The 15881-nt window shown below is 41.7% G+C and overlaps 1 protein-coding gene across 3 annotated transcripts in view; it reads right to left on the bottom strand.

The window, feature by feature from the left end:
* The window catches only part of elmo3 (engulfment and cell motility 3), a 30383-nt gene that overhangs the window by 8449 nt on the left and 6053 nt on the right, over nt 1-15881 (bottom strand). For all 3 annotated transcript variants that reach the window (XM_031303851.2, XM_036002752.1, XM_036002753.1), the window contains exons 2-15: nt 13034-13142; nt 10255-10295; nt 10030-10102; nt 7734-7784; nt 7270-7439; nt 7059-7158; nt 6803-6954; nt 5558-5636; nt 4714-4764; nt 4489-4611; nt 2755-2877; nt 2521-2625; nt 1388-1496; nt 1140-1276 (exon numbers count right to left, since the gene is read on the bottom strand). In XM_031303851.2, the coding sequence (XP_031159711.1) occupies nt 1140-1276; nt 1388-1496; nt 2521-2625; nt 2755-2877; nt 4489-4611; nt 4714-4764; nt 5558-5636; nt 6803-6954; nt 7059-7158; nt 7270-7439; nt 7734-7784; nt 10030-10102; nt 10255-10295; nt 13034-13111 (1392 nt within the window). In that variant the 5' untranslated portion in view covers nt 13112-13142. The remainder of the gene's footprint in view (nt 1-1139; nt 1277-1387; nt 1497-2520; nt 2626-2754; nt 2878-4488; nt 4612-4713; nt 4765-5557; nt 5637-6802; nt 6955-7058; nt 7159-7269; nt 7440-7733; nt 7785-10029; nt 10103-10254; nt 10296-13033; nt 13143-15881) is intronic.

Here is a 15881-nt window from a genome sequence, read left to right as displayed (position 1 = left end):
TCATTTAAGCTCAACTCTGTGTCTGGAGGAGCTTGCCCTTTTGTTAAATTTAAATCTGTTTGAAAACCTTTGTAATTCATTAGCATAACTCAAGGTGGGCTTGATTTATCTTGTTAAATGCTGTAATGCATGTAATGATGTGTGTGAGATGAAAGACATCTCACTCAGAGGTGCTGAGGCTTGTTGTCAGTTGGATCACGATTTACTGTGCAAGATAATCGACAAATCAAGGATCACAGAATGAGGTAATGACTGCTGACAAACATCATGCATTGAAGAAGTGAAACAGGGAGTGCATACTGAACAAGGCAATGACCAAATTCAACATTATATCATCATTTATGGAAGTGTATTTGTGCTTGGGCCTGCCGCAAATGAGTTCAGGTACTCGATGAGAAGCACAGCGTTGCTATGTCACAGGATTTGTTTGCAAGATTTGCAGTAAACAGGCTGGTTCTGGCAATGGTGGGCCTGGATCTGAAATACCCTGTGTCATCTTTTTACACACACAGCGACAGTTAATGTGCCATTGAGCCATGCTAGCCATGCGTTTCAACAGTTATTTGTCAGTGTAGCGACTGTAATCAGTGGACTACGTTGCAAAAACTACGTGTAGAAAACACAGCTTGCATTACATACAAATTGAGTCATCTGCCTTTTAACTCAGCATTCCTCCTGCTGGGTCTTTATTAGATTTTCCCAAGTAGACATGGAGACATATATGGCTACAGTACAATTGGAATGTAGTCCACCCCTTTCAGAGCATTTACAGTATGTACTGAGATGTGCCTCAAAACTGTAAATATCAGTATGATCATAAATAGATAGGGGTTGAGATGGTGTTGGGGCCAAAAAAAACACAGCTCTGGATCTTTTCAATTATACAGAATCCTTCAAAAAATAGTGTTTCTTTTTGGGAATATGCTTATTTGCTTTCTTACTGAGAGTTACACAAGAAGATTAATACCACTCTTTCATCAAACTCTGAATGCATTTCCTGAAAGGTTGAACTATTCTTTTAAAGTGAAAAGAAAGCTAAATTTAGAGTTTTAAGCTCCTCCTGCATGGCACAATAGTTTTTGCTAGGTTTATGAAGAAACCCATGCCGTGCCATACCATGCCATGTTATGTTATTGCACCTTGTCAAAGTCCTCCTGTGTGGCTCTCATCTCTTTCCAGGTCTTGTTGAGCAGCTGGATGCAGACACAGAACAGCTCCTCCATCAACCGATCCTGACTGAAGAAGATGGGGTGGTAGTCAGATCTTGTCTCTGAGGCTGGGGAAGATGGAGGCCAAAAAGCAAATCAATACAAGATTATCAGTTGTTACAGTCAAAGGGTACAGACAAAGTGATGGCACTTATACTGCCGGTTAGAGGTCAACTTACGGGGCTCTCCGATACGAAGGATTTCACACAGGATGAGTGTGAGCTGGATGCTGCTCCTGGCGAATGGACACTCATGTTTGTCTTCCCTACTGCTATTCTCCAGGACAAACTGGGAGACAGAAAAATGTAACATTGTCTTGTAAACATCACAAATTTATTTTTTCGTTGATCATAAAGCGAAGCCTGTGCAATAGAGCTTACACAGACAAAAACAATGTGGCAATATGCAATTTTATGACGGTTCCTTAAAGCTGGGGTAGGCAGTTTAATTGTTTAAACTTGGGCAGAAATTCGATAATAATCTTTCAGCATGCTGTTATTCAAGTGGTCTGAGAAAAACTAGACTTTTGCACCTCCTCCTCGGCTCTGTTTTTAGGCTTTAGAAAATCTCGACCATGACGAGAGACTTCGCCCAATACAGAGGTCATTTCAGAGAGAGAGTTCCTATTGGCTGTTCTGCAAATGCAGATGCGCATGCACGTTCCTTTAGTGAAAGTTCTGCTAACCATAGCCAAAGGTTCGCAGCTGCAGCTAATTCAAGGCTAAACTATTAGATAAGAGACTTTATTGTCATCCATCTATATACAGCACAGTACTGTACATAGAGGAAAAAAACGGTGTAAAAATGGGGTCCAGTTTATTGTACAGGGAGTGGACATTTTCTGTGAAAACAGTCCTGGGGTTAGCCTTTAGCCTAGCATGAACACCGGCTCATTTGCCATGTCTGCATTTCCTCTCACACACGTCTCCTTGTGGACAAAGGCTCACGGCTGAGGCTGATTCAAGTTCATGTTTCTGTAGCTAGCTAGAGCCTTGAATCGCAGTACGCCATCTCAAAACGGCATCGGGATGAAATGAATGACTAGTACTCTTATGAAGCCGCTGCATATGCTCGTGCTTGCCTGATGGGAGCGGCTGGACAGAGAGGCGAGGGGGAGAGCTGAAGGAAGAGGTCTCACTCCACTTCAAATTCTGGTGGTTTGTTAGCTTCCTGCCTACTGCAGCTTCAACATTTTTGAACTGAAACATGTATGAGCTACATGAGATCATGCCAAAGTCTGAAAATGTTTTGAGAAATGTTTTATTATAAACTCTTCAAATCGTCAAATTAACAGCAGACCAATCATGCTCACCCTGCTGTAGGCATCAGGATAGCGTGCAGCAAAATAATACATGGTGTCCAAAGCGAGAAGCCCAGGAGGCGTTCGCACCAAGTCCTGACCAGGATTACTATTGTTCTGAAATGATCAAAGACAATATCAATCACAGTAATATGAACATGAAAAGTAGGAGTATTAATAATAATAATAATAATAATCACAGTGAACAGAAACATTACTAAATAACATCTGAAAGCAGTCACTTACAGAGAAGCCTAACTTCTTGAACTCTTTGGCGCAGAGCGAGCGCCGTCTCTCGTGGCTCAGGCTGTTGTCGCTTTCCGTCTCAAACGCTGCCTGCCGCAAACCGTGAAGGATGTCTCTCTGCTCCTGCATGGGGGGAGGCAGATAAAAGGTAGATGTTTACCACGGAGATGGATGTTGAGTGGACATCTTTGAGTGTTCATTTATTGCAAACTGTTATTTTGTTACAGACATCTGACTGGAGTGATAATAAAATAAGCATTGGTATTTTAAATGGGGACAGTTCACCCCAAAATCAAAAATATGCTAAATAAGTACGCTTCCTTCTGTGTAGTTCGGTAGAAAGAAAGTAGTTCCTACATGAAACTGCTCAAAACCAGTTCTGTGGATTATCTTGAGTAACTGGGTCATGATTTGGTAGGTACAGTATGTATGCACAACAAGGTACAGTATGTGCAACTATACAGAGTGTTATTATGGCTGAATAAATTATGACCAATATACAACAGTTGAATATATATTTACATTTATATTGCACATCTATTTAACAGGATGTAGTGCACAGATAAGTAGGTGTGAGAAGACTGGTACTGAGCTCACACTTGTCTTTTCACAAAGTGTACATGCTTCAATGACAGGACTGAAGATAATAGTACTACGAAGGAAGGGGACCTCCTAAACATTTTCACCCGGGGGCGGTGCCTGGCGTCCTGCGTCACACGTGTTCTTGTCGGCTCACATTGAGCCGTCGGTTTTGGATAAGCTACTAATTAACCTAATCTTTGCCTTAACCCCAAGATTAAACCTACAGGAGACCTTATGCCTAATTATATAACTTCAGACAGAGATGATTTCAAAAAAAAATTATGATCATTGATTTGCGAAGATACACTTTGATTTTTGCTCCTTGTATGTTACTGTTGGTACTGCTGCAACTGCGATTAGACAGATTTTCAAAAGACTTTTACCTATGTGATAGGATGTTGAATTCCTACTGACCCGATTGTTCTGTTACTTAATGATGACTCTAAATTACACTTGCTTGGGAGACAGAAGAAAATTTGGCTAGCCGGCTCAACCGCGACCAAGAAAATGATAGCTCAACGCTGGCTCCACTCTCTTTGTATAAAACAGTGGTTGACGTATTTTCTGGACATAGTTATACTTGAGCTCTCTACAGCAAAGATTAACAAAACCAAGTCATCAACTACAGACCGATGGAAAGGCGCAGCAGCACAAGTATCAGTCCTAATGACCTCAGCATCACAAGAACTAGAGGAGAGCGACTAGGCAAGGTGTGATCTCTGTTTTTGTTTATTTGTTAGTTTTGTTTTTTCTTTTCCTCGAGACTGCGGAGGGTGGGAGTGGGTACTTGTTCTTGTTCAAGTGTGTTTGTCTGTTCTGTATGTTTGAAATGGAAAAATAATAATAAAAACTGATCTTAAAAAGACTTTTACCTGACTGCTGATACATTCTCAACTCGACCATCATCACGTTATACTGGAAAATATGTAGGCTACAACTAAATAGTGCTCAAATATATTGACATTTAGATGGACTAACGTTAAATTATGTCCAACAAAAATCTACTCAGAAAATACTGATATATCAATGTAGTATCCTGCATCAATAGATTTAAATACTAATACCTAAAATGATGTTTGGAGTCAGTGGAAAATACGTTAACCAGCAGCAGATGTTTTCACTCTGAGTTTGACTCGTCATGTTATAGCTCACCTGGCTGTAACAGTCCAGAGGCGTCCTCATGCGAGGCTCCAGGTGATTTAAGGTAACTGACTGTAAGACATAGAGGTAGTGGGCCATCTCGTCCTGGACGGAACCAGAACTATGGATGATGTTCTGCAACAAATACACAATTTCCCTTACAATACGGTCTTCTTTCATCATAATTTCACTGAGCTATAGAAAATTATGTGAAATGTAAATAGGGAGATACTTTACCTTATAGATATACTGACGGAGATTCTTCTTATTCAGGAATGCAAACATGTCCTGGGAAACAAAAGACAAAGGAACAGAGGAACATAGTGAGGATAAGTTAAATGTGTTACTGGGGTGCAATTACATGTTTCTATCATGGGGTGGCGATAGAGTGCCAGTGACTAATTAGTGGGCGGGACAAGGGTTAGTGTGAGGGACTTTGACCTCTGTGCCAAAATCATCACTTGCTGGTACATGCATCTCTAGCCCAGCCTCGTTTTGGTCAGAGCTAATTTGCTGATAAGAAGGGTGGATTTGTTGACCTACTGTAAAAAGGAGGACGTGTAACAAAGAGAGTCTGAGAGAAAGGAGACTGAGGGCTGAATGAAGGAACTGTTTCTCTACAATGAGAGAGGAGCAGGAACAGAACAGAGGGAGAGAAAGCCTCGACTGTTTACAGAAAAGCTGAGATGACCAGACAGAATGAGATAGATGGGTCATTTCCAGCTGTCTGTAAGAAGTGGCGCCCGCAGGATTCTGACTCGCATGTACAAAAATGGCCTGCTGGTGCAAATAACCGCCCTTCACCCCAAGTCACATGCAGCCACTCTCAGCCTGGGATACAAAAGCTTGCCATCACTGCAAGAATGCACCATAGTAAAGAGTTATGATGACTGAATATGAAAAACATCAGCTAAGTATGCACAGTGCATACCGATTAACAGCTGCAGGCAACAGACATTCAGGAAGGCCCTGAAACTAACTAAATACCTACTGGTCTGCATGCGTGGAACATTGAACAGCTATGAGAAGAGGAAGTTGGTGCAATGTGGGTTAGAAAGTAAAAAACGGACCGCGGCAGCACCTGTCTGTCTGAGTCAGCGGCTGTTTGTAGTAGTGCCATTAATAGGGCCATGGCTTTGGTCTGTATCTGCTGATTCGTCCTAAAATCAGTCAGAGAGGAGAAAGACAAAAGTGAGACAAACACATAATTTAAACATTCAATGGCTGCATGACAAGGTGCGTATAGAAAGGAAAACAGGTAGAGATTAAAAGGATGTTTTAAAGGGTTTCCATTCTCACATTAACACATTCCGTCTAATTGTGAAATCCAGGTGTGATAAATGGCAGAGACAGTAGTATTATCAGCACTAGTTTTATTTAATAACTTCCTGTTAAAAAGACAATGCTGCCACTTATCACCGCCCCACCCTACTGCCCCACAGATGTGTCACTGTCAGAGTTTGTTTTCTCTTTAACTTTGCTGAACATTGTATGGGATGTTTTCCATCCGTCTGACCGTGGTTTGTTCTGGAAGAACAGCGCCCTGTTTTTTAATAAAGCAATACAGGAGATTTTCTGCAAAATGCTATGTGGGGTTTTTACATTACATTATACTTATGTCTAAGAATCAGTGTCATAACTTTGATGGCATAATCAAAGTTGTAACAGAAAGTATTCATATATCAAGCAGGTGTGGTAGCACACATTCAAAGATTCAATGAGTTTATGATTGGCTTTTAAAGACATAATATGTAGAATTTCTGCATTAAAATGTTTACAAACGACTAGACCTATGTTATATATTAAGTTATATATTCTGTTGAGTGTTCAAACCCAGAACAATCTTAATATTCAAGGTAATGGTTTGTTATGTTTGGTCGCCTGTCGACAGAGCATGTGAGCGGTGAGAGTTTCTGCTCATTTGTTCCCTCCGCTCTGCCGCTCAAAGCCGCTTCAGGATTCTCTGCTCAATATCAAGCGAGTAACACAGAGACGGGCTCGGGCATGCTTCGTACTCATGGTGTGAGCGGTACTGAAGCGAAATTGGAGCAGGATGGAGCGGGAGATAAGGCGAAGCTCCAACTTTCTAAAAATCCACTCTGCGCTCCATCCAAAATCCTCCCGTTCCGCTCACATGCGGATAATTTGGCTCCTGGAAAAAAAAAACTCCCGAACGATGAACACTAAAGGAATCCTAATCGAGAGAAACTGACGGCAATGATATCAATGCTCCGTGTTTTGGTATTGTTTTGATTGGGATACCCAAGCAGCAGAACATGAAAATATTCTACATTTAAGAGTCAGTCCATATCTATCGGTTACTTACACCTGGAGGTGAGCGATGAGCCTTTCCATAGTGACTTCCAGTTTGACTTGCAGGAAGAGGTTGGAGCTGCTCAGCACCATGCTCTCCAGGATGTCCAAAGACACCTGCTGTATTGATGCATCGGTCGGCTTTGCGTTGACAAAGCTGGCAATCTGAAGGAGAGGAGGAAAGAAGGGATGGAGAGCAGGAAGAATAGTGAGACAGTGTGCAGCTACAGTCAGTGGTAACGACAGACAGACAGCACAAGTTACAGCACCTTCTTGATGAAGACAGACGAGAGGTTCTCCCATGAAACTATCCCATGATCCATTAGTTCCATGAAGCCTGTCAGTGTGTGGGTCATGATCACATTACTCCTGAATGACACAGACACACAAAGAAATATTATGCACACTTACACACACAGATAGAAAAACAAGTATTTTGTACCCACACACACATGCAATGACAAGTAGTAAAGTACTTACTCATTACAGTCCTCTACTATCTTGACCAATAAGAGGTGTCCGTCTCGGCTGATGAACTCCTGAGCAAAGGTCACGTCTGTGGAAACGCTCGCCAGTTCCTTCAGCGAATCGCAGCGAACGCCCGCGTCTGAGCTCTGGATGCCCTTGTACAAGTCTTCTGCACAGCGTCCCTGCGTTCACCAGCATCAACAAAACACACACCCTACTCAACAATTGTGTCCTTTTCTAGTTGTTCAAATTATACTGTTGCTCTTTTAAACTCAGCTACTTGTAATGGCAGTGACAGATCGGTGCTGACCAGTTCTACTGTCTGTGCATGCAGCGGATTCTGTAAATTTGCTGCATGCAGAATAAATGAAGGAGTAACGAGCCAGTGACAGAATGAGAGACAGAGGGCTTGAGGAATGTGAGAAGAGGGAGGTGCAAGAGTAGCGTGGCTGAGAGCCTGGTTGATGCAGACTCACCGGTGCCTTGGTCAGACGCAGAATGCAGCCATTCTTAATGTCCAGACGATTCTACAACACACAAACAAACAGACAGACAGACAGACAGACAGACACACACACACACACACACACACACACACACACATGCAGAGAAAAAAAGTTTTTTAAAACTGCGGAAAACTAAAATACACTGCTGGCATATCAACCACAAGGTAGACGAAGTCAGACATACATGGATACAAATAAGTTAGCCACACACACCCACACAGCCACACACACACACACACACACAGCCACACACACACACACACACACACACACACACAAACACACACACACACACACACATATATACAGTACCTATTCACACAGTAACCCATAAACAAACTAACACTAGGACAAATATAGTCAGCTATAAACTGCAGAAAAAGCTATGACTAATTAGTGCTAATACTCTACTTACTGGTTAGTGAAATAGAGAGAAATGTAAAACTGTTTTTTGTGTAAACTGCAGAAAGACAGCAAGCTCTGCACCTCCTGCTGCTTTTCTCGTTTTCTGCCTCTCTTCCTTTCCTTTGCTGATGTTGACATTGTGTGACCTGGGCTTCATCTTAAGACAAGTAATTCCATGCACTTTTGGACTCGAGGGAAATACAAAAGCGGACAGAGTTGTTATTCTTTGATTAATATCTTTAGGGCGCGTCTACGCGCCGACCTGTCAATCATGATAGAGGCTAACAATCCATATCCATGGCACTTTGTATGTTAAAAAGCTGTGAACTTGTTATTGGGTGTCGTCGTGTTGTGTGTTGACTCTCACTGTGGGTTTTCAAGGTTGACTGGAACATTTTGGTTGCCTAAAAATGTCTTGTTCAGCGTTTGGTAGCACCTTGCCAACCAAGGCTAGCTAGCTAGCATTAGCTGCAACTTAAAAGAACATGCCGATTTATTGGGACTTTAGTTTATTCGCCGTATCCCCCAGAGTTAGATAAGTCCATACATACCCTTCTCATCGCCGTGCGTGTCGTAACTCTGTCTGACGCACCCACCGCTAGTCTGGTTAGCACAGATCCTGGAGGTAACCGGTTCCATCTAGCCTACTGCTCCCAATAAGTGACAAAATAACGCCAACATGTTCCTATTTACATGTTGTGATTTGTATAGTTACAACGTGTACAAATAACAAGGTCACATGAGACACAGCCGTCTTCTAACTGTATACAAACTGGGAACTATTCTCCACAGAAGGCGAAGCACTGCTACTTGGGCGGAGTGATTAGCGCAACACCTGAAAAGCACCGTTGTTACTCTCTGCTCCTCACCAAGGCTTCTCAGGTGCTGCGAGAAAATCACTCCGCCCAAGTAACAGAAGTAGCAGTGCTTCGCCTTCTGAGAATATAGTTCCCAGTATGTATATAGTTAGAAGACGGCTGTGTCTCATGTGACCTTGTTATTTGTACACGCTGTGACTATACAAATCACAACATGTAAATAGGAAAATGCTGACGTTATTTTGTCACTTATTGGGAGCAGTAGGCTAGTTGGAGCAGGTTACCTCCAGGATTTGTGCTAAGCTAGGCTAGCGGTGGGGGCGTCAGACAGAGTTACGACACGCACGGAGATGAGAAGGGTATGTATCGACTTGTTTAACTCTGGGGGATACGGGGAATAAGACAAAGTCCCAATAAGACGGCGTGTTCCTTTAAGAGAAAGTCTGCTGATTTTTCTGTACTGTGGTACAGAAGCAGATAATTGGCACCAATACCCAGAGGTCCGCGTTTGAGAGTTGAAAATTGGCAAGTTTCCCTCTTGAGTGTTTAGCTAGCTAAGCGCAGCGCCATTGCAACCATACACAACACTGACTTGGCCGCTTCATCCTTTTCAGCTTCACCCTCTCGTCAAAAAAATCGTCACGTGCCAAACTCTAGGCTTTTTACACAACTAACTCACTTTAACAGGGTAAATAAACAATTTGTGACACATAAACAATTTTTAACACTAATAATTGTACATTTACAAATGTACCCCACTGAACGTGGGTAACGTTATAGCTGCTAGCTAGCCAGGTAGCATAACAGCCTGTTAACAGCTGGAGAGTCTCCATAGCTTCTGCACATTCAAGAACAGAGAAGAGCGATGGATGAAGAAAGAGAGAGACTGGAGATGCACCAGAAGAACTTGTCCTCAAGAGAGGAGTTGTCTGCTGTTCGGACATTTTTTTTTTTTCAAATTCCGACATAATGTAAAGGTATAATATATAATGACCCTCATGTAGATAAATAATTGTATTGATTTGCACATAAATGTGACTCACCGATTCAGTGATGTACATCTGCACTCCATCAGCATACTGCAGAGCATAGTTTTCAGGACCTGGCAGATTCCAGCTACACAAACACAAACACACACACACACACACACACACATACACACACTAAATATCACAGTAATACATACAGTTGAATGATAATGATCTCAAACATTACCACAGAGAAAGCATAGAGTCAGCAAAACATCTGATTCATCATCATCAACTTACCCATCACACACTTCCTTTATTACAGCAGACAGGGGCTTTTTCTGCACAAAGACACAACAAAACAACATATAGTCAGCTACAAAGTACAAATGCAAATACATTCACACAACATAAAAAAATAACACCTGCTGCGTACATGTGGGTCATAACAACAGGACACAGATTCTAGTATCAAAGTATTTTCTCTGCCAGGGAGCTGAACACATGCTTCAGTAATGACATACGGTTATGGGATCACGGTACCACAGCTATTCTCGCTGGCTGCAAAATGTGTTTGCTGAGAAGAGGAAATCCAAGAGCTCCCCAACACTTTCTGAACAATGTTACCCTCAGTGCCCAGATCTCTCTTAGTGCGTAAATAAAAGCCAGACTACTTCCATGTCTGGCTCTCAGCTATCCTGCTATTAGTGGGCAGCCCCGCGGTAAACCAATCAAAATGTCTTTGGGTTCTGTGGTAGACCCAGTGGCTGCTCTGTTATTAGTGGCAGCCAAGAAGGTCGACCAATCAGAGGAGTATAGTAGAGACCGCTTGGCCAATGAGAAGGTTCTGAGGGAATCTTCTGGGCTGACAGGATTCGTTGTGATAGAAGAATAAAAAAAAATAAAAACATTTGGAGAATAGAATGGGCATTCACAGCCAAATCAACACTCCTGAATACTCAATTGTTGTGCTGCTCTTAGGAATATTACAACAAAACATCATGAAAATATTGGTTTCGATATCAGGGCTTAAAAAAAGTGTGTGGACCTGGGACCTGTGTTCATTCCAGTTTCAGTGGTGCTGCATTTTCCAACTGTTGAAATGACCAGCCTATTTAGTACCTGTTGAATCCATTCTCTCTCTCTGTTCAAACCTTCTCAAGCGATGCACAGTATGTGAATGTGAGACACACACCCCTGCTGTCTAGGATACAGTTTAAACTACTACCCATGTGTCGTGTCTTGCACAATGAAGTACAACTTCCCCATAGTTTCTGGGAAATACATGGAAAACTTCCCCACAATCGCATTTAGTCAAAGTGAAAAGTTGAAACTTCTAAAAACTTCTTTACTAAACAATTACTGAAAGTTGAACACGGAGACTTATGTTTATGTCCAAAAATGGCAAAGGCTACTGAACTAAAACAATTGCTTTCACCAGGCATATTAAATCAGTATGCGGTGTATTCTTATTGATATATCACCCAACCTGCCGTCAATGCCACAGCGTGGACAAATTCTAATTTAAGAGCCAGAGTCATCATTTTGATCCGACTTTAGCCTCTCAGGCACTACTACTACTACCACTGCAGTCTTGTGAGTTGTGAGTTTCAGTTTGACTGTTCTCATACCTAAATATACTTCACACTACCATCCTGAGCTAACATTCATGCCCTGGCATCACTACCAATTGTCTTCCTCCATGGGCCCTTTTTTAACGATCTATAGCGCAAGGTTGAAAGTGCATGGCGTAAGTCCACTTTTGCTTGATAAACGGCGCATAATCTGGGTGCAAAAGAAAGGTGCAAAGGGGCAAAATCATAGGTGTGTTTTGTGTTTAACATGAATTCAACCAATCAGAGTGTTATCTCCCATTCCCAGGCACACCTGACACATTGCTAATTAAACGGCGCAGTCGAGAAATTAGAAAAGCGAGCGTTTTTTTTGCTGAGGATCTACTCGTGAGCGAAATAGTCTCCCAGTCTTCTGTCCCATCAACAACTCCGTTTGACAGCATATGAGCAAATGCACAGATGACCTATTTAACTGAGAAGGAGGAAGTACAGTACAGTACATTTGCTACTTAGACAACATGGGCGTGAAAATGACAACTGTGTCGGTCTGAAACTACCAATGATGTTGGATGTTGATGCTGTGCTGTTTTCTGCTTTGCGCCGGGTATAAAATAGAGCCCAATATGTGTAAAGTGTCCTTGGGTCCCCTTAAAGGAGCTAGATGTATTATTCTTAGAGCTGGGCAATATATCAATATTATATCGATATCGTGATATGAGACTAGATATCGTCTTAGATTTTGGATATCGTAATATCGTATTATGGCATAAGTGTTGTCTTTTCCTGGTTTTATAGACTGCATTATAGTAAAATTATGTCATTTTCTGAACTTACCAGACTGTTGTAACTGTTCTATTATTTGCTTCTACCCATTTAGTCATTATATGCACATTACTGATGATTATTTATCAAAAATCTCATTGTGTAAATATTTTGTGAAAGCACCAATAGTCAACACTACAATATCGTTGTGGTATCGATATCGAGGTATTTGGTCAAAAATATCATGATATTTGATTTTCTCCATATCGCCCAGCCCTAATTATTATTGGTATTATTAATTATTAAACTTAATTAAACTCACAAACTTGACTTGTGTCAAATATCTGAACATCCCTTGAAGGTCAGGGTTAAGATCACTTTTGCGATCTTTGAGTTACCAATTTCAGCAAATGAAGCAGTCTGAAAGGAGGCGCTATCTGGCAAGAAACTCCCATGTAAGTTCACTGTCGGAGAGAACTAAGATTACACACAGGCCCGAAATACCCACGCATGCACAAACAGGACCTATACATGCATGGAGAGAAGTCAGAGCGAGGGGGCTGCCCGTAGACAGGCGCCCCTAGCAGTTGGGGGGCTCTGTGCCTTGCTCAAGGGCCCCTTGGCAGTGCCCAGGAGGTGAACTGAAATAATAATACCAACCAGCAACAGATTACACGATTCATTCTCCTTTTACAGGCATTGTGAGTTTAAAAGGGAGGATATTTGGTCTGTGTGTGCATTACCTGGTCCAGTTGTATGAGCTGGGGGTAGGCCCCAGGCATCTGGATGGCTATCTTCACTATGTCCTTCTGTTGAGGCATGTTGGCACCTCTCGACTCCACCACTCTCTAGCTGTTGATAATAAAAGAGACATAGAAGATATTCCTTAATCAAAATGTCATGACCTTTACAAGCTGGAACCTGATAGAAACTAGAGTCACCGCCTTGCGGAGGCATACAACCGCAGGGTTCTCGGTTAGCGGAGGCCCTCCGCCATTTTGTGCCAAATGTGAAGACATTCCCTGAAGGCGTTCCTGAGATATTAAGGTCACGAGTATAGGACACATGAGGTCACAGTGACCTTGACCTTTTACCTCTAAAATCTAATCTGTTCATCCTGGAGTCCAAGTGGACGTTCAAAATTTGAAAAAATTAGCTCAAGGTGTTCCCGAGATATCACATTCACATGAATAGGACGGTTAGACGGATAACCGGAAAACACAATGCCACAAGACAAGAATAAAACCAGTAAACAAACCAAATAAACTTTAGGCAACTGTGACCAAAATTAGATTAGATTAGACTTTATTGATCCCAAAATGGGAAATTTCAGTGCTACAGCAGCAAAATATAAGACACACATCACACACACAGAATATACAAGAAATAATAAATAGGATAGAATACAAGAACAAAATTCAAAATTATTCAATTATTCAAAAATAAAAATTTAAAAAAATACAAGGGAAAGAATGTACAAACATATATACAAGTGGCAAATAAAAATGTACAACCTACTTAAATAGTACTTATGAAGATGTAAGTAAAATACCTATGTTTGTGCAAGCTGCACTTTGTGCAGTATGATGTATATGAGTCTTGTCTAACACGCAGTGATGAAGTGTTAAAAAGTTTTATTGTGGTCGATCTCAAAAATGAGATTGAGTTTGTATCTGATGGGACTACAAGTCCCAAGATTGAATTTCACATTAAATTTCATACTGACATGTTGTGGATGGACTGCAAATCTGAGCTCTAAACTGGTGATAAACTGGTGATATTGATCATTTCAGTAATCTACAGTTCAAAGATTTCAATTTTGACAATGGAGATGCTTTATGTGGGCTGTTGCTGTCGTTTCAAACTGGATATTAATTGAGTTATTTTTTTAAAACGTGATAAAGCGAAAACTAACCAACCCAAGAGCAGTCTCTCTGCTGGACTGACAAGCCCAGTTGTCTCATGAATGACTCATGGCTGTCAACATAACTATCATTTTCAATATTATTTACTCTGTTCCTCTTTCACTGTGTATTTATAGTGCATTGAGTTATGCTGAGAGGGCTCAATTCTGTCTGAACACGCACTTCGGATTTTTCAATCTTTCTTCTCCCCTTTTCCAACTCATACACACATCATACGCACTTCCTCCTCAGCCTTCAGACAGCATTCCCAGAGGATACAGAAGAAGCAGTTGTGCTTCCAACCCTTCCCCCTTCCTTGTCCTTCTCCGTCTCTCCCTCGCTCTCAGCACATGGAAACAATACAGTTGGATCTAAATATTTCTGCACATTCATGAGCCCTCGGTGAAATTAAATAGGTCGAGGTTGTGCCTGCTTGCGTTTGGTGGGATTAATAACCCCCACCCTCTGCTAGATCTCTTGGATAGTTTACATACCATAACTCCAGTCTCTTACAGTTGATGGCAGGTTTCAAAGCAACACTGCTGTCAAAACAACCACAGGCCTATACTGTCTTCTCACCTCAATCGCACTGAGACAGAATCTTTCCTGATAAAGAAGGCCTTCAAAGCATGTATGAAAACAGGGAGGACAATCTTTCGACAGTGGGATTGACTAAAGGCTGTAGTCCTGCTGATTTTTACAAGAATATGCAATCGCATAAGGTGTGTTTTTGGATCATTTTTTGGAGATGGCAAGGAAACCCTGGTGTCCTGAAATGAAATCATTACATTGGTGCTGGTGCTGAAGGCCGACCTACCTCCAACAAATAACAAGGGTTTGCAGCCTTAATCTTGAAGAGATTTGGGTGTGAATGTAGATTTGTTCTGGGGCAGCTTATGAGTCAGCAAAATCAACGGCAAACTCCGGGTAATGGCATGTCTTTGTGACAAAAAAAGACTGTGTATGGGTTTTTAAGAGTATCTGTCTGAGGTGTATAATGACGAATGTGAAACTGAGCCCATGTGTCTATTAGCTGAAGCCAAATTATTGATTTGGTTGCACTAAAGACTAAAAGGAGGGGTAGCTTTGTTTTGGTTAAACAATTCCTTACAGGTGGTTATTAATAGTGAAATGTACACTGGGAAAATAGAAACAGCTTCATCATAGGGTGTTGTAGTTGGCTACTCCGGCAGCCAACAGGCAGCGGAAGCAGAGGTTAATGGATGGGTGGGGGCACCTCTCACTCACATCTTCCTTTCTGAGTTTAACATCAGGAGGGCTTTCAAGCATGTAAAAACGCCAAGAAAGCAGAAGGACCTGACAGTATCAGTGTGCGGGTCTTCAAACTGTGTGCTGACCAACTAGCGCTGGTAATGATATTCAACCTGTCAGTGGGTCATACCCATAGGCTTCAAGTCCACCACCATTCCTGTGTCCAAGAAAACAAGACCAGCCTGCCTGAATGACTACCGCCCAGTGGCACTCACCTAGGTCTGGGGTATCGTTTGGATTTTTACGACTCCGATGCCGAACCGGTACTTTTAAAACGATTCCGATTCCTAAACCGATTCTTGAAAAACTGAAAAATGACATCAAAGATGTAATATGTTTTCTAGCGATCACGTGCAGTGAATGGTTAATATGCTTTTACGTCCATTTTGGTGAGCCCAGAGGGAAAATATGGCAT

Source organism: Sander lucioperca, chromosome 7, assembly GCF_008315115.2.
Source record: "Sander lucioperca isolate FBNREF2018 chromosome 7, SLUC_FBN_1.2, whole genome shotgun sequence".
NCBI classification, from domain to species: Eukaryota; Metazoa; Chordata; class Actinopteri; order Perciformes; family Percidae; genus Sander; species Sander lucioperca.
Note: the sequence above shows the minus strand (reverse complement) of the source record. Positions and strands in the feature narration are given on the sequence as shown.